General features: G+C 31.2%; 1 protein-coding gene across 1 annotated transcript; it reads left to right on the forward strand.

The window, feature by feature from the left end:
- The first annotated feature begins 1,143 nt into the window (after positions 1-1,143).
- On the forward strand, positions 1,144-15,672 carry LOC143066815 (microfibril-associated glycoprotein 4-like). Its single transcript, XM_076239625.1, has 7 exons — positions 1,144-1,300; positions 4,015-4,104; positions 9,724-9,813; positions 11,932-12,062; positions 13,371-13,467; positions 14,334-14,498; positions 15,431-15,672. Exons 1-7 carry the CDS (start codon positions 1,144-1,146, stop codon positions 15,670-15,672), a joined length of 972 nt encoding a protein of 323 aa, XP_076095740.1.
- The last annotated feature ends 6,754 nt before the right edge of the window (positions 15,673-22,426 follow it).

Here is a 22,426-nt window from a genome sequence, read left to right on the forward strand (position 1 = left end):
GTTAAAGATCGGATCGTTTATTTAAGGGAAAAAATGTAAAAAGATGATAAGCTACAATGTAGCGCAGTAAAAGGAACGTTTCGAACAAGGACAAAATAATCTTAACTAGTCTGCATGTGCAAAATGCTCAAGTTAAACCAATAATTAGGTGCACATGACAATGTTTTTGACTATTTTATTTATTGTGTCTGTTTAGTTTACGCATCAATGTAAATATAACGGAAATTGACGAGAATGTCATCAAAGTGAGAGGGTTAGCGCTATAAAACCAGGTTTAATCCACCATTTTCTACATTTGAAAATGCCTGTACCAAGTCAGGAATATGACAGTTGTTGTCCATTCGTTTTTGATGCGTTTTGTTATTTGATTTTGCCATGTGATTATGGACTTTCCGAATTGATTTTCCTCTAAGTTCAGTATTTTTGTAATCTTACTTCTTATAATATAGAGATAAAAGCAGAAAATTACAAAAGTACGTCGCCGTAGTTCTGTTAGAATTACAGGGACTATCTACATGTCATTAAAGCGAGACATTATATGAACATTGCGTTTATAATTTAAAGATAAAGCTTTTTCTTATCATCTTATTTATTTTATCAACTAATATTCACCAATTACTCTTTTGTTTCATAGTATAATAGTTAAACGCTATCACTTTTTTTATACTTGTAATATGTAATTATTTTGATAACGCATTTAATCAGTAATTGCGTATATGATATAATGGAATATTTTTGAGCGTCTAAGGGGCTATAAGTAATTTCTTGTCATATTTTCAAGAGATTCTTAATGCTGATTAGATAAAGTTTCAAATTTCATAATTTTGTAAGTTATTCTTTACTCATCTTAAAGTTTCCACACGAACCAGTATATCTAATTCAAAGGAAAAAAAACCTTGGCCAATACAGTTGACAGTCAGTTTACTGAACATGGGAAAGTATTTGATTTTTATAGGATTAATTTGTTCCGTACTACATGCAGGAGTTATATCAACCAGTACCAGAGATGATATGGTAGAAACTCCTGTGGTCGATAACCAAAATGTCCCTTTACTTGCAATGTTCGACATGACAAGAGTAAACAAGCGCATCATGGAATATATCTCAGACGCTCTCGAAATAAAAATGTCAAATTTGGTTAAAATGAAGTTAGAAGAGGTTTTGCTGTCATTAGAAATAGATGAGGATGTGAAACAATACATTGAAAGTATGAAAGGAAATTTAACAGTGAACATTAGAGAGGAAATCAAAGATTATTTTGATGACATGAAACATAATTCCTCTGATGCTATTTCTAAAGGTAACTGCATTAATAATGTTTCTTATATACGATAATTGCTTTCGCACCAACCATTCATTTCTTGTAGGGATATTATTTTAAAATTTATTCCAAAACAAATGATCACAATTTTGAATGGTTTCAACTATACTTGAAAATCCCTTTTAAGACATTTTAGTTGTTTTCAATAAATTTTGAATCACATTATATCTAAAACAAAACATATAATCCAAATTGCACGCGTGTTAGAATTGGTCTCACATAATATCATGGAATAAACAGCAAAACTGGTATTTCAGCATATTCTTTTGCATCATTTAGAAAGTATGAAATTTTACAAAATCACAAATCTGTCCTTTTTTCTTGTGGTTTTTACATCAAAGATAACAATTTTTTTGACCGTCATTCTACTGGACAGCAAAAAAGATACATATGTCATAGCTATTTTTAAAGTGCGGCCTACTATTCTTTCTACAATAAAAAAAAGATGTATTGTGATGACAGTGGTGTAAATCAGATGTAGATTCTCAAAAATGCTAAAAATCTACTGTTAAATTGTAAATCATTATCTTTGCAATTTTGCAGCAACATTGAAACTGTTTGTCTTTTCGCTTGGCATTATTACATGTATTCAAACAGAGCTCTCTCTATGAAATAGGAATAGTAGATATAAATTTCTTGTTCTGGGAAACCCGTTATTATAGTTCTTAATTTGGAAAGAACCACACTGACTTTGTCAAAAAAAAATACTGCCGATGATATTATGAAAACGCTTGACATTTTGATCGACAATAAAATATGTTTGAGTTGACTTGTCTGATATTTCAACAGACAGTCGGTATTAGCCAAGGAGTACTTCTTTTGAACTTCTACCGGCAAGTTTAGTTAGTAATCTTATTTAGCAGAATTGAGTGAGACCCTTCTTAACGACAAAAAAAAAAAAAGCACTTTAAGAAATTCTTTAATTTTACTTTCAAATATATCAATGGTGTTCTATCACTGAATACTAAACATAACAGTTATTCTTAAATGACGTCCTTCAAACGCTTTGAGTACACACCCGTGGTAAAATATGAATATATTGTTTGAGCTGTTCCGATCGTACTCCCACGTCATATTCTATTTTATGAATAAGCTACCCGACGTCATAGAAAACTAGATATAACAGTTATTCTAACATGACGTCCTTAAAACGCTTTGAGTACACACCCGTGGTAAAATATGAATATATTGTTTGAGCTGTTCCGATCGTACTCCCCCGTCATATGCTATTTTATGAATAAGGTACCCGACGTCATAAAATCACGATATATTCAAACCCCCATGAATTATTTCTTAAGTATGTACATCCAATATATCCCAGTGAACTAGAAATGAAGGTTACTACTGATATTAGTGATTCATCCGGCCTGAATATCTTCCTCAATATTGACACAAATTGACGACTTCATTCTAATAAAAAAAATGTATCTATCACAAAGGGAACAATTTCAACTCTCCATTTATCAATTTATGAATTGACCAATTTCCCTTTTCTCAGCAGTAATACACTGTCCACCACATCGCATGTTGTTAACATATATCAGTTGATAATTTCAGCACGTGCATGATCACACTATACGGACTTCATATACAACGGTGTGTTCTTTGCACAGAAACTGCCCTAACAGTTTTATGATGTAGAAAGATTAAAACTAATACAATTGGTTGATCGGTTGATCAATACGATGTGTTTGTGTCTAAACTAATATTTTTATCACGGTTAGATTGTAGTTAATCAGTATTTAAAATCTTTCAAATCTTAATGGGATGATTCTACAAAGATAAATAAAATCGTCTGATAAAAAAAGGAAAATGAGTTAGTTACTTTTTATGGATGCCTTTTTTGTGTTTCTTTGTTACATCTGTTTGTTTTTATAGTGATTGAGATGATAACACAATTTTGTACATTTATTTTTGACATTTTTATCTATTCTGTCTGTTTGTTTTGTTCACGCATCGTTGTCAATATAATTGAATTTGATGCAATTGTCATACAAGTGAGAGGTTTAGAAGCTATAAGACTAGGTTCTATCCACCATTTTCTACATGAGAAAAGGCCTGTACCAAGTCAGGAATATGACATATGTTATCCATTCGTTTGATGTGTTTGAGTTTTTGAGTTTGCCAATTGATGAGAGACTATCCTGTTTGAACTTTTCTCGGAGATCAGTATTTTTTGCGATTTTACTTTTTACACTCTACGTCGTCTGGTCTGCTAATAACCGAACGAGATCTTTTCCGGAATATTACTGTTTTGCCCGGTATAACTTCACAATAACAAATTCAATCCAATTCTATATTTTATTTAAAGAAATCTATCTGTGCTAAAATAAGCGTCCCAAAAATATTTCATGTTTTGTGGCGTTGATACTTTCGTTTGATGGACAATTTATATTTCGATTGTACTGTACTGGTATACTGTCATTAATTCATTGAAATTGTTGTCAGTTGTTATACTGTGGTATGTACTGTATTACGTTTATTTCTACTTGACATAAAACATAAGACAGAAGTACATTGAAGTCGGCAGTTAGTATCAAATCTATGTATGTTGGAATTTGTTTTTGTAACAGTTCAGTATTTCTGTTGTTCCGTCGTTTTCCTCTAAAAGTTTAAATGCTTCCCTCGATTTTGGAAAGGGGCCCGGATTTGTTTTCGTTTAATCGATTTATTACTGTTGTCTTTATTTACAGCCAGTAGAACTGCAGAAGAAAACATTAAAAAGGTAATTAAAGACTATGTTAATGATATGAAACAGAAATTCACTGATTCTATATCTGAAGGTAACTGCATTTATTATATTCTTATTAGCGGTAATTACATTATCGACATTGAACCATTTATTTCTTGTACATGTTGAGATATTGTTTCTTTTTTCTCTGGACATTACTTTTTTTAAACTTCAAACAACATTACTGTCATAGTTCTATATTAATATTAGTGTAATGTAAGGATTTAATCTATATTTTTTCTCAAAATGTTCTGTATCAGGAATAAGGCATCTGTTATCAAATAGCATGTTTATATAAGGGTTGGCGTTTGTTATTGTTACAGCTTGTTATTTATGTTGTTCCGTTGTTTTTCGCCTCTAGTTTATATGCCTCCCTCGGTATTGGATAGGGACCAAACTTTGTTTTGTTTATTCGATTTATGACTTCTGTTGCCTGAACTACAGCAGAAAACATTAAAAAGGAAATGAAAGACCATTTTAATGATATGAAACAGAAATCCACTGATGCTATTTCTGAAGGTATTATATTCTTATTAGCGGTAATTACATAATCGACATTAAACCATTTATTTTTTGTTGGGATGGTTTTTTTTCTATGGACATTACTTTTTTTTAAAACTAAAAACAAAAACCCAAAATACTGCAAAATTTAAATGATTGAACTATTTTTTAAGGTAAATTCTACGACATTTAATTTGTTTTCAACGAACGACACAATTCATTTAAAAAAACATTATAATCCATATTGAACCGAACGTTACCTATTCCCAAGTGTAACTGTTTTGCCGGGTATAAATTTGCATTGCTATTAGACATGTCTCGATATGTATACATGCAACATTCATAAATTTAGTTATGATATTTACTTTTTAAGCATTATCGGATATTGTGTTATGTCTGATCGTTTGTGGTATAAATTCTATTTGCATTTTCTATATTGATGAAAAAGTTTAGATAATTATTTAGCTTTTGCATTTATATGTATATGATATTTTGTTTAAAGCAAGTATACATATATACATGTATATAATTTACTTGTTTTATACAGTTATGAATTAGAAGAAAAACCGATATGGTTTGAAAATATAAATACATACATCGTGACCATCACATTACGTTATAGATCATGCATATTTTTAGGTTTTTCTTGTCGTAGAACACACCGAGGGTTGTCAGGATTGATCTAATGAAAGTAGGGAGGTTTTTCTATGGGCAACCCCGAGGTGTGTTCTACGACAATAAAATCCTTATTATATGCATTATCTGACTTATATGCCGTCAAAAAAATATTATTTTTATAAAGATTTACAAAATTTAGCATCCTATCTTACCGACCACACTAAAGTGGGATATTCCCGTCTAATGCGTTCAAGTTTTAATACGACCTACGGATAATTTAGAATGTGAAATAAAACTTACTTAATATTTCAGATATATATAAACTTTAGAAATTATTATCCATACTCAATAAAAATATTCCTTTAACTGCATGAAGTAACACCCAAATGAATTCTTATATAATTACAATCCGATAACGGTGTATGAAAAATACAAGACACTTTGTATGTAATCTATTGAACCAACTTAGTTTATGGAAAGAGGGGATATATTTTTTTTTATTTTTTCTATTTATAATGACATTTCTATCGCGGAAAAGCTATTTTTTTTAATCAATTTTAATTGAATCGGATGAAATATTCAGAATGATTATCTTTTGCATAGCAATACATTTTTGTTAACAGATAATCTGGATATAATTATATACCCCCTCCCCCCCGCCTCAAACGACCCCATTGTGAGGTACGTTAATGTTGATCAATAGAATATAAGAATATTTTATTAGTTGATTTAAGGAGTAAAAGGTATATACAATGTAAAAGAAATATAAACGGACACGAAGGGAGTACGAAATCTTGCTAATGTACATGTAACACGAAAACGAATATCAATACATGTTGGTCACAGTATGATTTCCTATTCAGTGTGTATCGTCCTTAACACAAATGAAATATTTGCCACTGAACGTTAAGCAAACAACAATAAATCGATCTATTAAGTGTGAATCATTAAGATTTTCATACTTACATATTACATACGAATATGTTAAATCTGGCTTGATTTTAAAGTGTTATGCAAGTTTTACATTAAAATTCATCTGACATATATATGATAATGTCTCTGTATTGTTGTGATAAATTAACAAAACTGCACATTATTTGTTTTTAAAATTAAAATGCGGACAATGACGTTTGTTTTAACACCTATCATATATTGAACTTTTAAAAACAAATTCTCAATTCGGCTACAAAAAACTATCAGACGAATATAATTTTGAGGTCATTAGTTTATGCCTTGGATCATCATTCATTGAAAAATGGTATCTTCCGGGTTGACTCTTCGAAAGAATGACTTATCGTTCTGAAAGAAAATAACTCCATATAGGTAAATAATATATTAATATTCTTGTAATGGTACACCGAATTACACAATAACAAACTCAATCCTAATTTGATAATCTATTTCTAGAAATTTACCTGTGCTAAAAAAAATAGTCCCAAATATACGTCCCCTTATGTGGCATTGATACATCCGTTTGACGCCCAATTCAGAATTCGACTGTACTGGTATATACTGTCGTAAATTCATTGGAGGTGTTGTAAGTTGTTATACTGGGCTTTTTACTAAGTTGTATTTATTTATACTTGGCAAAAACAAAGTTTAACCTACAATGTTTCTCAAAATGGCCTGTATCAAGTCAGAAATAAGGCAGTTGTTTTCAAATAGTCTGTTTCTATAACAGTTGGCGTTTGTTATTGTAATAGTTAAGTATTTCTGTTGTTCCATTGTTTTCTTCTTATAGTGTATATGCTTTTCTCGGTTTTTGTGTTTGTTTAAACGGTTTTTGACTACTGTTGCCTTAATTTACAGCCAGTAGAACTGTAGAAGAAAACATCAAAAAGGAAATTAAAGACTATTTTAATGATATGAAACAGAAAGCCACTGATGTTATATCTGAAGGTAACTGCATTTATTATATTCTTATAAACAGTAATTGCTTAAGCACCAACCATTATTATTAGTTGGGACATTTTTATTCTGGATAATACGTTTCTTTGAACTTACTGTGCTTATCCAGTTACCTTTCTTGTAACACAATAACATTGGGCTAAATCAGTTAACCAAATACTGTTTAGATTTTGCTATTGTGATACCACAAAGGTTACGGAATAAGCACTGTAAAAGAAAAACCTCTATTATTGCAAATTTCAATGTTATTTTTGAAGGTACTTTCTACGACATTTCAATTCGTTTTCAACAAACTCAGAATGACACAATTCGTTTGACAAAAAGTTATCAACCAAATTGTACGCGTGAAAAAAGATCAATAATGATTTGATATAATAATCACAAACAAACTTTAACCCGATTTTTTTATTTTATTTAAGGTAACAGGTACGTTCTTTTAAGATTTCAAAGGCTTTCTATGAATTTATGGACGTATCTACAGCCAATAGATTAAATTCGATAGTCTAAGTTTCCTTAAAACTTATATAAGTATGAACAAACAGAACATTCAACAGTAAGCAGTAATTATGTTTAAAATTTGAAATGATCGTGCTACATAAGTTGATTGTCAATGAGACATGCGAACTATCCAGTAAAATAGGAGAGCACAAATGCAAGTCATATATTTCGCCAATCGGCATTAAACAATGCAAAACACCACCAGTAAGTTACCAAAATATTGATAAGTATTAACAGTTTAGCCAGTGAGTCACTGTACCAAGTCAGGAAGACGACATTTGTTATACATTCGTTTGTTTTGGTAGAACTGTTGATTTTGCCATTTGATAGAACTTATATGCGGACTTCGTATACACGATTGTATTCAATGCGCAGAAACTGCTCTAATAGATTTATGAGGAGAAATGATTGAAAATTACTTCATCGCAAATTCGTTGATCTATACGACGTGTCTGTGTCTAAACTAACTAACGAAATTTTGAGCACATCTTAGATTGTCGCTACCGTCGTATGGTCTGCTAAAACCCGAAAGAGACCTATTCCCGAATATAACTGTTTTGCCGAGTATAAATTTGCATTGGTACAAGACATGTCTCGATATTCATACATTCAATATTCATGTATTTAGTTATGATGTTTCTTTGTTAAGCCTAATTTGATATTTATCAATGTCTTATCGTTTTAATTTCTATATGTATGTAAAGGTGTTGATAATCATTCAGTTATTGAACTTACATGTATATGATTTTTAGTTTAAAGAAAGTATATATGTTGGACTCAAATCTATGATGGGTTCCAAATCTAGGGCATATTCCAAATCTAGGGCAAATATGACGTCATGCCATCCCAAATCTATGGCCAAATTTATACAATACTTATCTATGGGAAGTTAAGTAATTTCGTAATCAATAGCGGATTTTTTTGTTCCCAAATTTATGTTGAAATAGAAAACAATCAAATACGACAAATGATTTGTCAAAAACCATAGCAGTTGAAATATACGACAATAGGAGCATTTCTATAAACATTTGTGAAAACATTCCGTCATTAATATGGTCAGCCAAATAGCAATGGCAACACAAAAATATCGTCAATGATGAATTAATATACATGAATACAGACTTTAAGATTGAAATGATGTCCATTGATATTTATTTCATGGTTAATATATATCTTTTTTATTTTATGACAATTTTAATTAAATTGGTATCCGGTAAAGGTATCTTTCAGTTTATAAACTTGGCCAGAAATAGACTTAAAATATCTAAATTATTTTACTTTAATTCCTTTTCTAAAATATCCGGTATTGAAAACAGCGGTGCCCTTATTCATCGCGGGCTCCGGCCGGTACAGCACATTTTGTCCCTCTTCCGGATAATAGTTTACATCACCTTATAAACTATCCTCAAATTGTTGTAAAGGGAAAGACTTTCATCTGGAATGGTGTTCTAATCTATGGGTTCGGCCATCGTTAGATTTGATTTGTTTGACGTTTGTAACGTCACATTTGCCATAGATTAGGAAACTGCCATAGATTTGGAACCCGCCACAGATTTGAGTCCTACATATATGTTTTGTATTTTTTTTTGTATTTATACATATTTTGATTTAAAAGAAGAATGACATGGTTTGAAAATACAAATAAAAACATCGTTACCAACACAGTTCTATATTATTATTCTTTTAATGGTACACAAAATACACAAAATAACACAATTACAAACTCAATCACAATTTTATATTCTATTTTTAGAAATTTACTTGTGCTAAAATAAGTGTCCCAAATATACGTCACATCTTGTGGCGTTGATACATTGTATTGTCGCACAATTCATTATTCGGTTGTACTGTTATACTGTCGTAAGTTGTCAGTTGTTTTACTGTGGTTTATACTTATTGCCTTTATTTTTACTTGCCATATAACAAAATTTTAACCTACACGTTTTTCACAAAATATCCTATATGAACTTAGGAACATGGCAGTTGTTATGAAATACTCCGTATATATGAGGGTTGGCGTTTGTAATTGTAACAGTTCAGTATTTCTGTTGTTCCGTTGTTTTCCTCTTATTGTTTATTCGCTTCGTGATAAACGTGATTTGATTTTGTTTAAATGATTTATGACTAATAGTTCCTTTATTTACAGCCAATAGAACTGCAGAAGAAAACATTAAAAAGGAAATTAAAGACTATTTTGATGATTTGAAACAGAATTCCACTGATGCTATATCTGAAGGTAACTCCTCTATTATATTCTTCTTAACGGTATCCCCTTAATCACCAAGCGTCAATTTCTTGTTGGAACATATTTTTTCCCTCTGGTAATTACTTTTCTTAAAACTTAAATCAAAAGCACAAATTGTTGCAGATGTCAAGGATTGGAACTATTTTTGCAAGTATATTCTACATTTTAATTTGTTTTCAACAAATTTGGAATCACACAATTCGTTTGAAAAAAAAATATAAAACAACTTGTACGCGTGAAAAGAAGCAAATGTTGAGTTGATTTGATACCCACAAACAAAATTCAACCCCCAAAAACACACAAAATTGAAGGTAACAGATATGTATGTTTAAAATTTAAAGGATTTCTATGAAAGTATCAACGTATCTTCAACCGGAAGATTATATGCGATAGTCTTAGTTTCTTTTTTATTTTTGAGAAAGATCAAACGGAACATCCGACATAAAGCAGTAATCATGTTTAAAATTTTAAATGAAGTTATGATCATGCTACATTAACTTATTGCCAATGAGACAAATGAACTATCCAATGAGACAGGAGAACACACGTGCAAACCACTGCCATTCGCGAATCGGCATTAAACAATGCGAAATACTTTACCAGTAAGTTACAAAAAATATGATTAGTATTATCAGTTCAGTCAGTGAGTAACTGTATCAAGTCTGGAATATGACAGTTGTTATCCAATCGTTTGATGTGTTTGAGATTTTGATTTTGCCATTTGATTAGGCACATTCCATTTTGAATTTCCTCTGAGTTTGGTATTTTTGTTATTTAACCTTTCAAACAACAACTGTTGATCGAAGATCCAGTAAACAACCGATAACTAATAATTAGGTAACAAAATAGAACATGCTTATTTAACATTGTGATTGTAAATGTGTTTTCTCCGTTACAAGCAGTCTCCAACTGTTGTATTTAATATTGAGTAGTTTAAGTTGTATTTCAACAAATAATTAATTCCATAATTATCATTTACATTTATAAAATTGATATGTATATCTTTCTGTGACTGTATCCTACATTGATCTATAAGATCCGCTACTATAGATAATTCAGCTGATGTGTAATACTCCATCATCATACCTAATATATCATAAATTGTGTTACGACGTTAGATAAATACTGATGGGGAAAGGTAACACCCGGCCACCCAAAAACTTGGTTTATGTCGAGCCTAGGTGGTCGAGTGATCTATCGCGTCGAGCATAGTGAAAGGCGATTTGGTGCCACGATATCTTAGTAGCGCGAGTTCGAATCCCAGCCATGGAAGAACAAAAACTTGTTTCCGCGAATTTACAGATTTAAAATTGTTGGTCTGTTGTTATAAATACAGGTAAAGGTTTTTTTAGCCTTGTATCACTATCACAGTTGATCCGGTGGATAAATCTGTCGCGAAGTTGTCACTGGTTCAGGCGTACAAGATTGTGCAAGTTCTTAGATACAGTAGTATCGTTTCCTTTAACCTGAACTATTGAATACTTTTTTTAAAGAAAAAAGTAAGATATAATCAAAATTGAAATCTGAATAGTTTCGTTGTTAATCATTGGTTTTTATCATAGTGCTTTATTATAACATGCGTGATGTAAACATATTGTTTTTCCTTTTTTCCTTTTTAACTATTTATCCATCAGATCATTCATTAGTTAATATATGCTGGATTTACTGTTTCTTTAATTACAGGTCAATTTGATTAATCCTTAATCACGTTCCTCCATTTTTTTTACCTGTATAACAAATATCAAATGTTAGAGAAACATGAACACAACTAATATGATAATGTTAGACGATCATATTGTTTATGTTGGGCAATCAGAACTCTAAAATTCAAAAAAGGGAAAAATCGGGAATAAACCCTATGCATCGGCAATATAAAATGATAGATTTATATGCACTACATTTTTATAGATTTATAGATGCAAACACTATGTAACTTTCGTTATACAGTACATTACATATTTTTTTAATTAGTTCGAGTAAACTGGAGTTTATTTCATTATTCATTGTAAATACTCATTTTTTTTCGGTCACATATTTTTCTGGTATAATTTATGTATATACTGACTATACTACTTTGAAACTATGATTTTGATTCTACACGAATTTCAGCGCATATTCATGGGGACTGCTCCGACTTATATAGACAAAAAGTCAGAAGTGGAGTGTACAAAATATTCCCGGAAGGAAGAGCTGGATTTAACGTGTACTGTGATATGGAGACGGACGGGGGAGGATGGACGGTATAGCTTTCAAGACTTTCTCTAATTGGCTGTCTATATATATATATATGAGGACATGTTTTCACGTTCAAATGCAGATTTTTCATGTTATTTGTATTTTAACTATCATTTCCGTTCCGTTCTATACTACGTAACACCCTTTTAATATTATGTGAATATTGTGTAACGTGTCTGCTTAGATCGATTTTAGGTTTAATGTTCCTGAATGTTTTATTTACAAATCTTCCGAATTCTAAAATTTTTCTCTTGTATCTTGTGTAATTTCAATGTAGAAGACGCAGGATTTACAAAAAAAAAAAAAACAAAAATTGTTTGATTCTTTTTTTTTAAACTTTGCCACATAAGTTGATATAACTCAGATAAAGTAACTTTTATAATAGAATGAGTTGTGAATTTACCTATTATATTTTGTAGCAAGAAAACTTGTCCGGTGACCAATTTTTTTATGTTTTTTTTTCTGATAGCATATTATTAGAGCTATCTTTTCATATATTATCTTAAAATTTTGTGGTGTAATTTTCTTTAATCACACAAAATTGAATTTTCCATGCGTGATGACAATTTTGCACAACCTGTAGCACTTTTTCATATATTTTTGAAAGAAGGATGATATAAAGTACGTGTTAACAAATTACTAAAAGAATCTATAGATTTTAATTTAGTTAAACTCATAAGTACCCATGACTAAAAAGAAAACAAACAAACAATAGTACACAAAACACAACATAGACGTAAATACTGAGCAACACGAACCCCCACCAAAACCAGTGGATGATGTGAGGTGCTTTGGAATGGTAAGCAGATAAGTTATCTTACTGCTTTGAACACTAATAATTGATATGTGAATTTTACTAGTTTACAAGTCAGAATTTTGACAATAAATGTGTCATTCACAAACTTTTGCTATTTTTCTAGAGTCGTCTGTTGTGTTGATAGTATTATAGACATGTCAAATTATGGTGGCGAATTGAGGCGTTTGAAGTTTTTTTTCTAATCATGCTAGAAGCTAGATACCCCACAATATACTAAATATTTCGTTTACCAACTCCTAGCCATTGACTAAATTGTTTCGAGTTCTTCAATGGACGTTTTATTATCCACAGCAGATAAATACGATTGTCGCCGAGATAAGTGTCGTATTGTAATATATCTCTATTATTGCATTAGTGCATATGTGGCGTGTTATTCTTATAAATATCTCCAATTATAACCATATAGCAATTGTCATACTACCTGGGAAATCATTTTCTGTTTCATACATATTTTAGTTTTTGTTCTTATAATTAGTTATATCATTTCATAATTTAGGTTTTTCAGCACAGACAAGATGGAAAAGTAGATTTTTTCCGTGGATGGACAGAATATGTTAAAGGATTTGGTGATGTCAACACAGAATTTTGGTTAGGTCAGTAGTTTGAATAATATATGTAAGGTCAAAAAGATATGAACAAGTTTTACGTTTTATAAGAATGAATCGAAAATGTCAGTCGGATTTCTAACTTTTAACAGAACAGAAAAGTGCATTAAGTTGTATATGACATTAGTTGAAAGTTAAAAATCGATGAAAATATGAAATTATATATTGAATTTGTAAATACCAGAGGCAAGTATTACAACCATCTAAGGACGAGAACAAGTCAAGGGGATATAAGTATGAATTCTGCTTTGCCGACACGAATATCAATATTTTAACGTGCTGTTTTACAAATAAACTGCCCAACAAGAAGACCACCGAAGCGGTTCAATACACTAGAATTAACTGTTACACCAAATAATGTGTCTGTAACAGAAATGAATAACTTTTTATTTATTGTGATCGTTTTTTTTTATAAATTGATAACGAGGGGATTCCTTGCTTGGTTTTAAACAAAAAATAGTTAAGGCAAACAAAAAGATGAAGCATATGTTGGGAGTATTTAGAGAGTGCATCCTAGATTCCGTCAATACACAACACTACTAGTATTTAAATGTTTTATTTAGATTTGATGAAGTTACACACATATGAAGAATTCTTTATACCCCAAATAGTAAAACAAAAATAAAAAAAGTAAACGGTTATAAAAAACTGAATTCAAAAACACGGGGACATTTCAATCATGTTCGACTTAATGTCTTATATGTGTTTTTACTATGTATGTCTTGTTTTGATCATCCACGAAGGCAAATAAGAAAATAATTCAAGATTTGAATTTAGGGGAGAACAATGATTAAAATGTTTATCTATATACATATATTTGATTTCTCTTTATCTGTGATTTGTTTTTTATAAAGGTAATGATAATCTTCATGATTTAACATCTCAAGGAAGTTATGAACTCAGGGTAGATCTGGAAGATTTTCATGGTGATAAGGCGTATGCCACATACTCTACCTTCAACATTGGTGACAAGGCTACCAACTTCATACTGACCGTCAATGGCTACAGCGGAACCGCAGGTAATATTTACTTTTTCCCCATGATTATGGGACAAGGAACTTGAATGATTCCTTAATGTTATTTCAATATGGGATCTTCTTTTAACAATGATTGAATCAGTGTAGGACACTTTAATACACATATTGCATCAATAGACAAAAAATGGTACATGATACATTTTTCGCAATTTTACTCGTATTTTATGTATAAAATACCTGATATAAGAAGACTTTACTTAGTTTCCTTTTTATCACATTATAGTAGAAAACCAGTTGAAATATTAAGTTTAAGTTTTGTTACGTTATTTTTCAACAAAAAGAACATTGTTAGTTTTATTTACGATATAAACAAGTTGAGCCGGCACGACACAAGTGGTACCGTCTTCAGCATTATATCACTAAGTCTAACCAGTCTAACGTTAACTCGGTCTGTAAGTTTTCAGTATACAAGGAGGAATCAAAAATTATCGCCAGATCTGCAGCGTTACAAAAAAGTCGGGACAAATACAACGTACAAGAAAAAGTCTATGGTCAGCTATACTGACAAAATCGATCAACAGAAACAAAACACAAACTCGATCTGTAAGTCCACATTATAAATTCATACAATAATGTTCGAGTCCTGATCAATAGTAGGAATAAATTAATGATAACTGTTTGATTTCAGAATGACAAAATGAGAATGACGGACAACATATGCAATGACCAATTAGTTCCTCGGTCATAAACAGACTATAATGTATACTTATAGATTATGATTTATTTATTTATTTATTTATTTATTTACCAATTCTAATATATATGACTTATATCTAAAAAAAAGCTATTTTGAATCAATGTGTCGAAACAACAATAAGGAATGACAATCTATAAATCAAACTGCAGTTTAAAGATATCTTTTTTTGATTTATATCAATGTCGATTTTACATTTTATACTCTATACAAACTTTAGGCGATGCTCTCAAGTATCATAACAAACAGGCTTTCTCGACAAAAGATAAAGATAATGACAAGGATAATAGCAGGAATTGTGCAGATCGTTTCAAAGGTGGTTGGTGGTATGAAAGCTGTTTTAGTTCGAATCTTAATGGAATGTATCTTGGAAATAAAATTGGTTACCAAGGCATCAGCTGGATGAAATGGAAGGTGTACCAGTCAATGAAGACAACATCGATGATGATACGTAGGGTATGACCGTAAAACATACAGCTTTCATTTTGAAAAAAATAAAATCATATTGGTTTTACTCCTTTTGTGGTTTTGTTGTGGTAATAATGTGTTTAATACAGGAACACATGTTGTTAAATTATTTAATGGTGTACGCTTAAAATGATATTTCACAAACTCATCAATTTACCCGACGATGATAATTATGAAAATTGAAAACAACACGTTTAATAATTTCATTTCTCAAAAGAGCATTTCTGGATTTACCTTCATCAGGAACGCTGAAAGCCAAATATTTGAAAGCCAATGATGTATAAGTATCGAAACAGTTGAAGAGCTTTATGACACTAAATACCTAAATAAAGGCGACAGTAGTATACCGCTGTTCAAAACTCATAAATCCATGGACAAAAAACAAATTCGGGGTAACAAACTAAAACTGAGGGAAACACATTAAATATAAGAGGAGAACAACGACACAACGAATAAAAATCGCCAAATCCATCTAAGGTCAACTTTGCCTGATAGTTGTCAAGAGATACGACTTATAAGCACGTAATTGTCTTGTTTTTAAGTCTTTAGCATCAATAACACGCGCACACACGCATTCAAACGTAAGAAGTTTAAAAAAAAGATAATATTGAAACGATCAATAAATATTACTGATAACTAGAATTCTTAATTAGTATACATTGCCTTACGTTAAATGGTGACCAAAAATTGGTAACAACCGTTAAAAAAAGCGACAAGGAAACGTGTAATCTTTGTATAAAACTAAGATAGAAAATAGGTAATCATTTTTCCAGTTTAAAAGTTTGTTGTTTTCTTACTATAAATTATAATTGACATAAGTTTTTTTTTCGAAACCTCCATCGTTTATGAGTGTCTATCAGATCGTTATAAGCATGCATCTCAGCATATCATAATCAGCGTTCTCAATCTTTCGTGGCCGAGTATGTGTTCATTCAGATGGTTATTTATTTATAATTCTGGGTCGGTTCGTCGTGAGACGGGTATAATTGTTTTACCGCTATCAAGTTGATAGTTTGAATTTACCAACATTTACGTAACAGTTGTCTAATGTAAAATGATTTTTATGAGCGAATTCGCAGCCGCTGTTTGAATTTTGAAATTTGAGTCTTATATCATCTAAAATTGATCAGTGTTATTAATTTGGAATGTTTTCTACTCAGTCATTGTGATTCATCAGTCTACATTAATGAAAAAGTCTTCTTGATTAACGACGGAGGTATTTCATAAAATTTGTTGTTATTCATCTTTATGTTTTATATGTACATGGTGCTGTTACGTTTATACTCCGCTATTGTTGGAGCATTGAGATGTGTTCTAATTGAGACAATTGATAGTAAAAAACATATAGGATGTGGAGATACACCGGTACCATAAGCCAGTAAAATGTACAATGAAATATCACGAATTTAACTGTTCAAAACCATCAACACGTCAATAGTTGACGCTTAAAGATGTGTTATAAGACATTCTTCCACCAATGTTGACATAAAAACACATTTACAAAAAGATTCATACAATTGGGTTCCGAGAACTATCAAAACGGAAAAAAAACCTTAAAGGGTGTTAATTAGATTTGAAAAGAGAATCATCCTTTGTTTTCTGTATAGTTTCCTTCTGTTAATTGAAACACCAATTACAAAAGACAATTCAGTAATAAAATTGAGAATGGAAATGGGGAATATGTCAAAGAGACAACAACCCGAACTTAGAACAGTCACCAGCAGAAGGTCACCAATTTTTTAATTCTCGTTACAATTTTGAACAGTATGCTGTTTCCATTCCTCTTTTTTAACCGTTTAATGTGCGAGGACGGCTAATACAAAACCTGCAATATATTTCTATTCTGTACAAATCAACTTTAAACAATTTCAAGAATTCTTTGATAAACAATTACTATCCTTATTATTTCAAGTTTATTAAGACAGAAAATACATCATTCTAAGATTCTGTCAACTGAGACAGAGAAATAACAGAAAATGAAAATTAAAAAAAGTTTAACAAAACTTGCTCTCGCGTACATGTAGCCTTCTGTTTATTTACCCCATAGTCAAACATTTACACTTCATTCGTCCTTCTGTCGTTATTATGCAATTTGCCATTTAAAACCAAAAAACGCTAAAAGATGAATATACAATAATCTGTTTCAAAATTGAAACCAATTTTGTTTCTGATCAACCGAAATCCCCTTTATGTGGCTTTACATATTGATTTTACGCAATATACTTAACGAATTTGATGAACAAATGTATACATCTCTGGTTAAAATGGAAGCAAATATTAACAAAAGGCAGAATTTGAAAAGAACATCAAATTTAATGAAATATATATTCAAAAGTAATATTACACATTTTCTGCGTTAAGGTGTCGCTGATCCGAAAAAAATATAATATATGCTTCTGATAAAAGATTCAATCAGGAAGGAAATCCGTGCTGTTGTAAGATATATAGCCACAACAATATCTTATCAGTATAGGTGAGTGACTTATTTAAAAAAGACGCTTGGTTAACGACTTTAATGCACCAACCTAACACACGGCTATATTATATATCATTCGAAAGCTAATAATCTCTACTTTCTGTTTTGTGCGGTCGTAAAAAAATCGTACGGTGCATTTTCTGTTAAATTCAGGTCAAAGGTCACGAAAAAACATTCCAATTTTTGCGATTCCTAAACAAAAAGCCATTTCCTTATTCTTGTACTATAAAATTTTCCAAAAAAATATATGAACTTTATATAACATGTTACATTATTTCGAAATCAAACAAAAAATAAGGTGGGTAACATTTGCAATATTTCCCGAAAATTGAAATTCCTCAAAAATCCTAAAAAAAATGAAAATTGTTCAAAAAGCAAAATATATCTTGGGGGATTGATATTTTTATGCCAAATAAATAGATAAATGTATATGTTTTAGGTCAAGGAATATTCGTTTTGTAATTTGAAGATGCAATTATTAATTATTTTTCACGGAACAGCCTTCTATTGATGTTTTTTTGCAGTCGCCCAAAAATCTGCCACCTGCAAATAATAGCGATCATTTTGTTATTCTATGTAAATTTTACGGACGCCATCACGAGTTGGTTGACCGTTATTGAATAACCGTTTCACAGATGACATCGGATATGTTCCTTAAGTCGTAACTACAATCCCCTTCCCTTTCATGAATGTGACCTACCGAATTAGACTATTTACCGGCTTTGTTATAACATGAGCAACACGACGAGTGCCACATGTGGAGCAAGAATTGCATACCTTCCGGAGCACCTGCGATCACCCCCAGTTTTTGGTGGGTTCGTGTTGCTTTTCTTTAGTTTTCTATGTTGTGTCATGTGTACTTTTGTTTGTCTGTTTGTCTTATTCCTTTTTAGTCATGGCGTTGTCAGTTTATTTGTCAATATCAGGGAGGAGAATTATTTTCCATAATAAAAGAAGGGGTGTATAAAGTTCGAAAGGAATATATACGAGCTAATTGAGGTAAAAATATGTTTTTTTACCAGGTCAAACTTATTTACCTTTTGTAAACATGTTTAAATGCAAACGTGACTTTGAGACTAAATCGTAGGCAGACTTGAAATAAGTAAACTTTTTTAGAAACACTTGGTTGTCTAAAGCGGGATGAAAACGAACTAAATATAATCCTGCTGCTTCTTATTAGTTTAAAATCGTGTTATAGACATATTAAATGTGTTTAGAAGTTTAATCTCTTAAATCATTTGAATGAAAGATGCTTTGAGTATTTTCAACTTAAGCTTTTAAAAAACAAATGCAGGTCGTTGTGTATGTAAAACACTATGAGCAGTTGTGAAATAAAAAAATGAAAAGTAAAATACCCTTCCTGACCCATAAGATCATTTACTGTTCTAGGCAGTGATCGTTTTCATGCTGTGCTGTGTTTTGTGGACTGTTGTTCGTCTCTTGGATTTTAATTTCATTTTGTTCATGGTTTTAATTAAGTTCACTTGATTCATAACTTGAGATGTTGATTGTCCCTTTGGTATTATTTTACTTTAAAGACATTAACTGGCAGTATTGAAACTCGGCCAAATAAATCGCATCAAAGTAAAATGAAGATGATTAACGCAATAAGACAAATATCTGCGACAATAAATTAATTTGCTCAAGATGATATATTATAGAACCAAATCGTTTACAAGAATACATTTAACTACAATGGACTACAATTTTAAAAACTTTTACTACTCGAAGAGTGACAAAATATAAAGGAACATCAAACTCATAATTGAAAACGAACTGACAAAGCCGGGCAAAAAACGAAGAAGACAAGCAACAGTATACAAAACACAACATATAAAACTATATATTGTGTAACGAAAACCCCCCAAAAATATTTGTGGTGAACTCAGGGGCTCCCAAAGGGTAAACAGATCATGTTCTACGTGTGGCACCTGTCTTGTAGCTCATGTAATTCGTACCTCGGTGCCAAGCCTTATTCGGTAGGTGACATTCAAGGCAGAGATGACGGTATTTTGATTACGTCAATTGGAATTTATCAGTCGTCATCTGGCGAAACAGATATTTCATAATTGTCAACCAACTCGTAGTGACGTCCATAAAATTTTCAAAGGGATGATTTCAACTTTGCATTTGAACTCTGGTTTAAAACCATGTTCAAACCACCATTTGTCTTCAAATGTCCTGTACCAAGTCAGGCATATGGCAGTTGGTATCGAATAATATGTTTCTTTGTATGTTGACGTTTGTTTTTGTAGCAGTTCAGTGTTTATGTTATTCCGTTGTGTTCCTCCCTATAGTTGATGCGTTTCCTTCGGTTTTGGTTTGTGATCAAGATTTGTTTCAGTTACTAGTAAATCGATTGATAACTATTGAATAGCGGTAAACTAAAGTTGCCTTTATTCAATATCTTCATTATGAGCAGTTATGCACTATCACGACAATCGTGAAAATTAATGCAACCTCTTGAAAATGGTATCAACTTGGGGATATATACTCCACAAATAGATGCCGCGAAATAGCGTTACAATGGGGCAAGTGTTTAAATAAAGAGTTTCATTTAATTTCGCGGGCAGTACGTCGACTGAGCATGCAAAGACAAATTTGGGAAATACAAAACAATAAATGTATACGTCATAAATATTTACGACTTGTTACTGTTTCAGAGAAGTTGAAGCTCAATGAAATCGGTCGCCTCCTTTAGTAGTATAGGTATGCAGGCGTTGCTATAATGTTGCTACCTAGAAATGAAAAGTTTTATTTCGGTAGTAAGGAGTGGTATTATGGGTTGATTCATGCTCATCTCCTTTGTCGTAAAACTTGTTCTTAACCAACCCTCATCGTCGATTTTAAGATACGTGATAGAGTAAACTATATCTGTTAAGGCTTTTTTTTTTAAATTTCAATGGAAAATACGAGTTCAACATTGTCACAAATTTGGCTCTATTCAGTGAGATGACACCATCTATATAGTGGAAAGTAAAGTTTCAAAATAATGGTAGCTCCTTTTCAGTAGTCCTCAGAAGCTCTTGTACGAAGTCATCATCGTATGAAAAATAAACTAGTTACTCAAGCTATTCAGGAAGTCTAGTTGTAACTATACTCGTTGCGTATTAATGATATTTTTCTTCAAAATTATTCTTATTTGATGAATAAATGCATTTAAACAATGAACAATGCAATTTAAGCAATCAAGAAGTCAAATTTTATTATGCGTTTACTGGTTTTTTAATTCTTTGAAATTTTAATTTTCATCAATTTATAATTTATTTATTTTTGTCTAAATTTTCTATTTATTTTTTATGATTCACATTAAATAAATAAAAGGGTCTTTTCACTACATCATTATTTATAATGAAGCTACAAATCAAACAATTAGAAAAGTCGAAAGATAAAATTGAGAATGGAAATGGGGAATGTGCCAAAGAGACAACAACCCGACCATAGAAAAAAACAACAGCAGAAGGTCACCAACAGGTCTTCAATGTAGCGAGAAATTCCCGCACCCGGAGGCGTCCTTCAATTGGCCCCTAAACAAATATATACTAGTTCAGTGATAATGCAGTTACAATGCAGATTGCAATCTCTTAGTTTCACCCCCTATATATCAAGCAATAGAATGATTCGCGCACATATTTTTTTACTTTAAATTTTTTATATTCCTAAGAATTAGTTTATTAAATCTTATACCGACCACATTCAATGATTAAATAGGAAAAAATGCTCGAAAGCTGTTTTTTCTTTCGCAGATGGCGGTAATCTGGGCAACTACATGTATATGAGTTGTTATGATTTGCTGTGTGATTAGAAGTAAGCAAAATTTTAGGAAATTTTTGATGTCAAAAACGTCTTTGATAGTTATAACAGGGTTTTACTTAGTTTTAAGTGATTAGCAGTTGCATCAGAAAGAAAAATTTGGGTTTTCACACATTTTGTTAACTTTAACTCCAATTTCGGGAATCATGTGCTGTCTATCAAAAACATGCTTTAAATATTTAAAAATGCATTTGATTAATGACTGTTAATCTCTGTGCTAAAAGTTTGAATTGTTTGCATATGTGAATTAAATATATAAAAGTCACATTATGCAATCAAGCTGAAATCTTAGAAAATATGCACTTATTCGTCCTTGACCTTTGATCTTGATTTGACGGAAATTGCACCGTACGATTATTTTACGACCGGGCAAATCAGATAGTACAGATGTGTAGCTTTCAAATGCTATATAATTTAGCCCTGTGTTAGGTGGGTGCATTAAAAATTAAATTTTATGGT

This window comes from Mytilus galloprovincialis, chromosome 3 (genome assembly GCF_965363235.1).
Source record: "Mytilus galloprovincialis chromosome 3, xbMytGall1.hap1.1, whole genome shotgun sequence".
Lineage (NCBI taxonomy): Eukaryota > Metazoa > Mollusca > Bivalvia > Mytilida > Mytilidae > Mytilus > Mytilus galloprovincialis.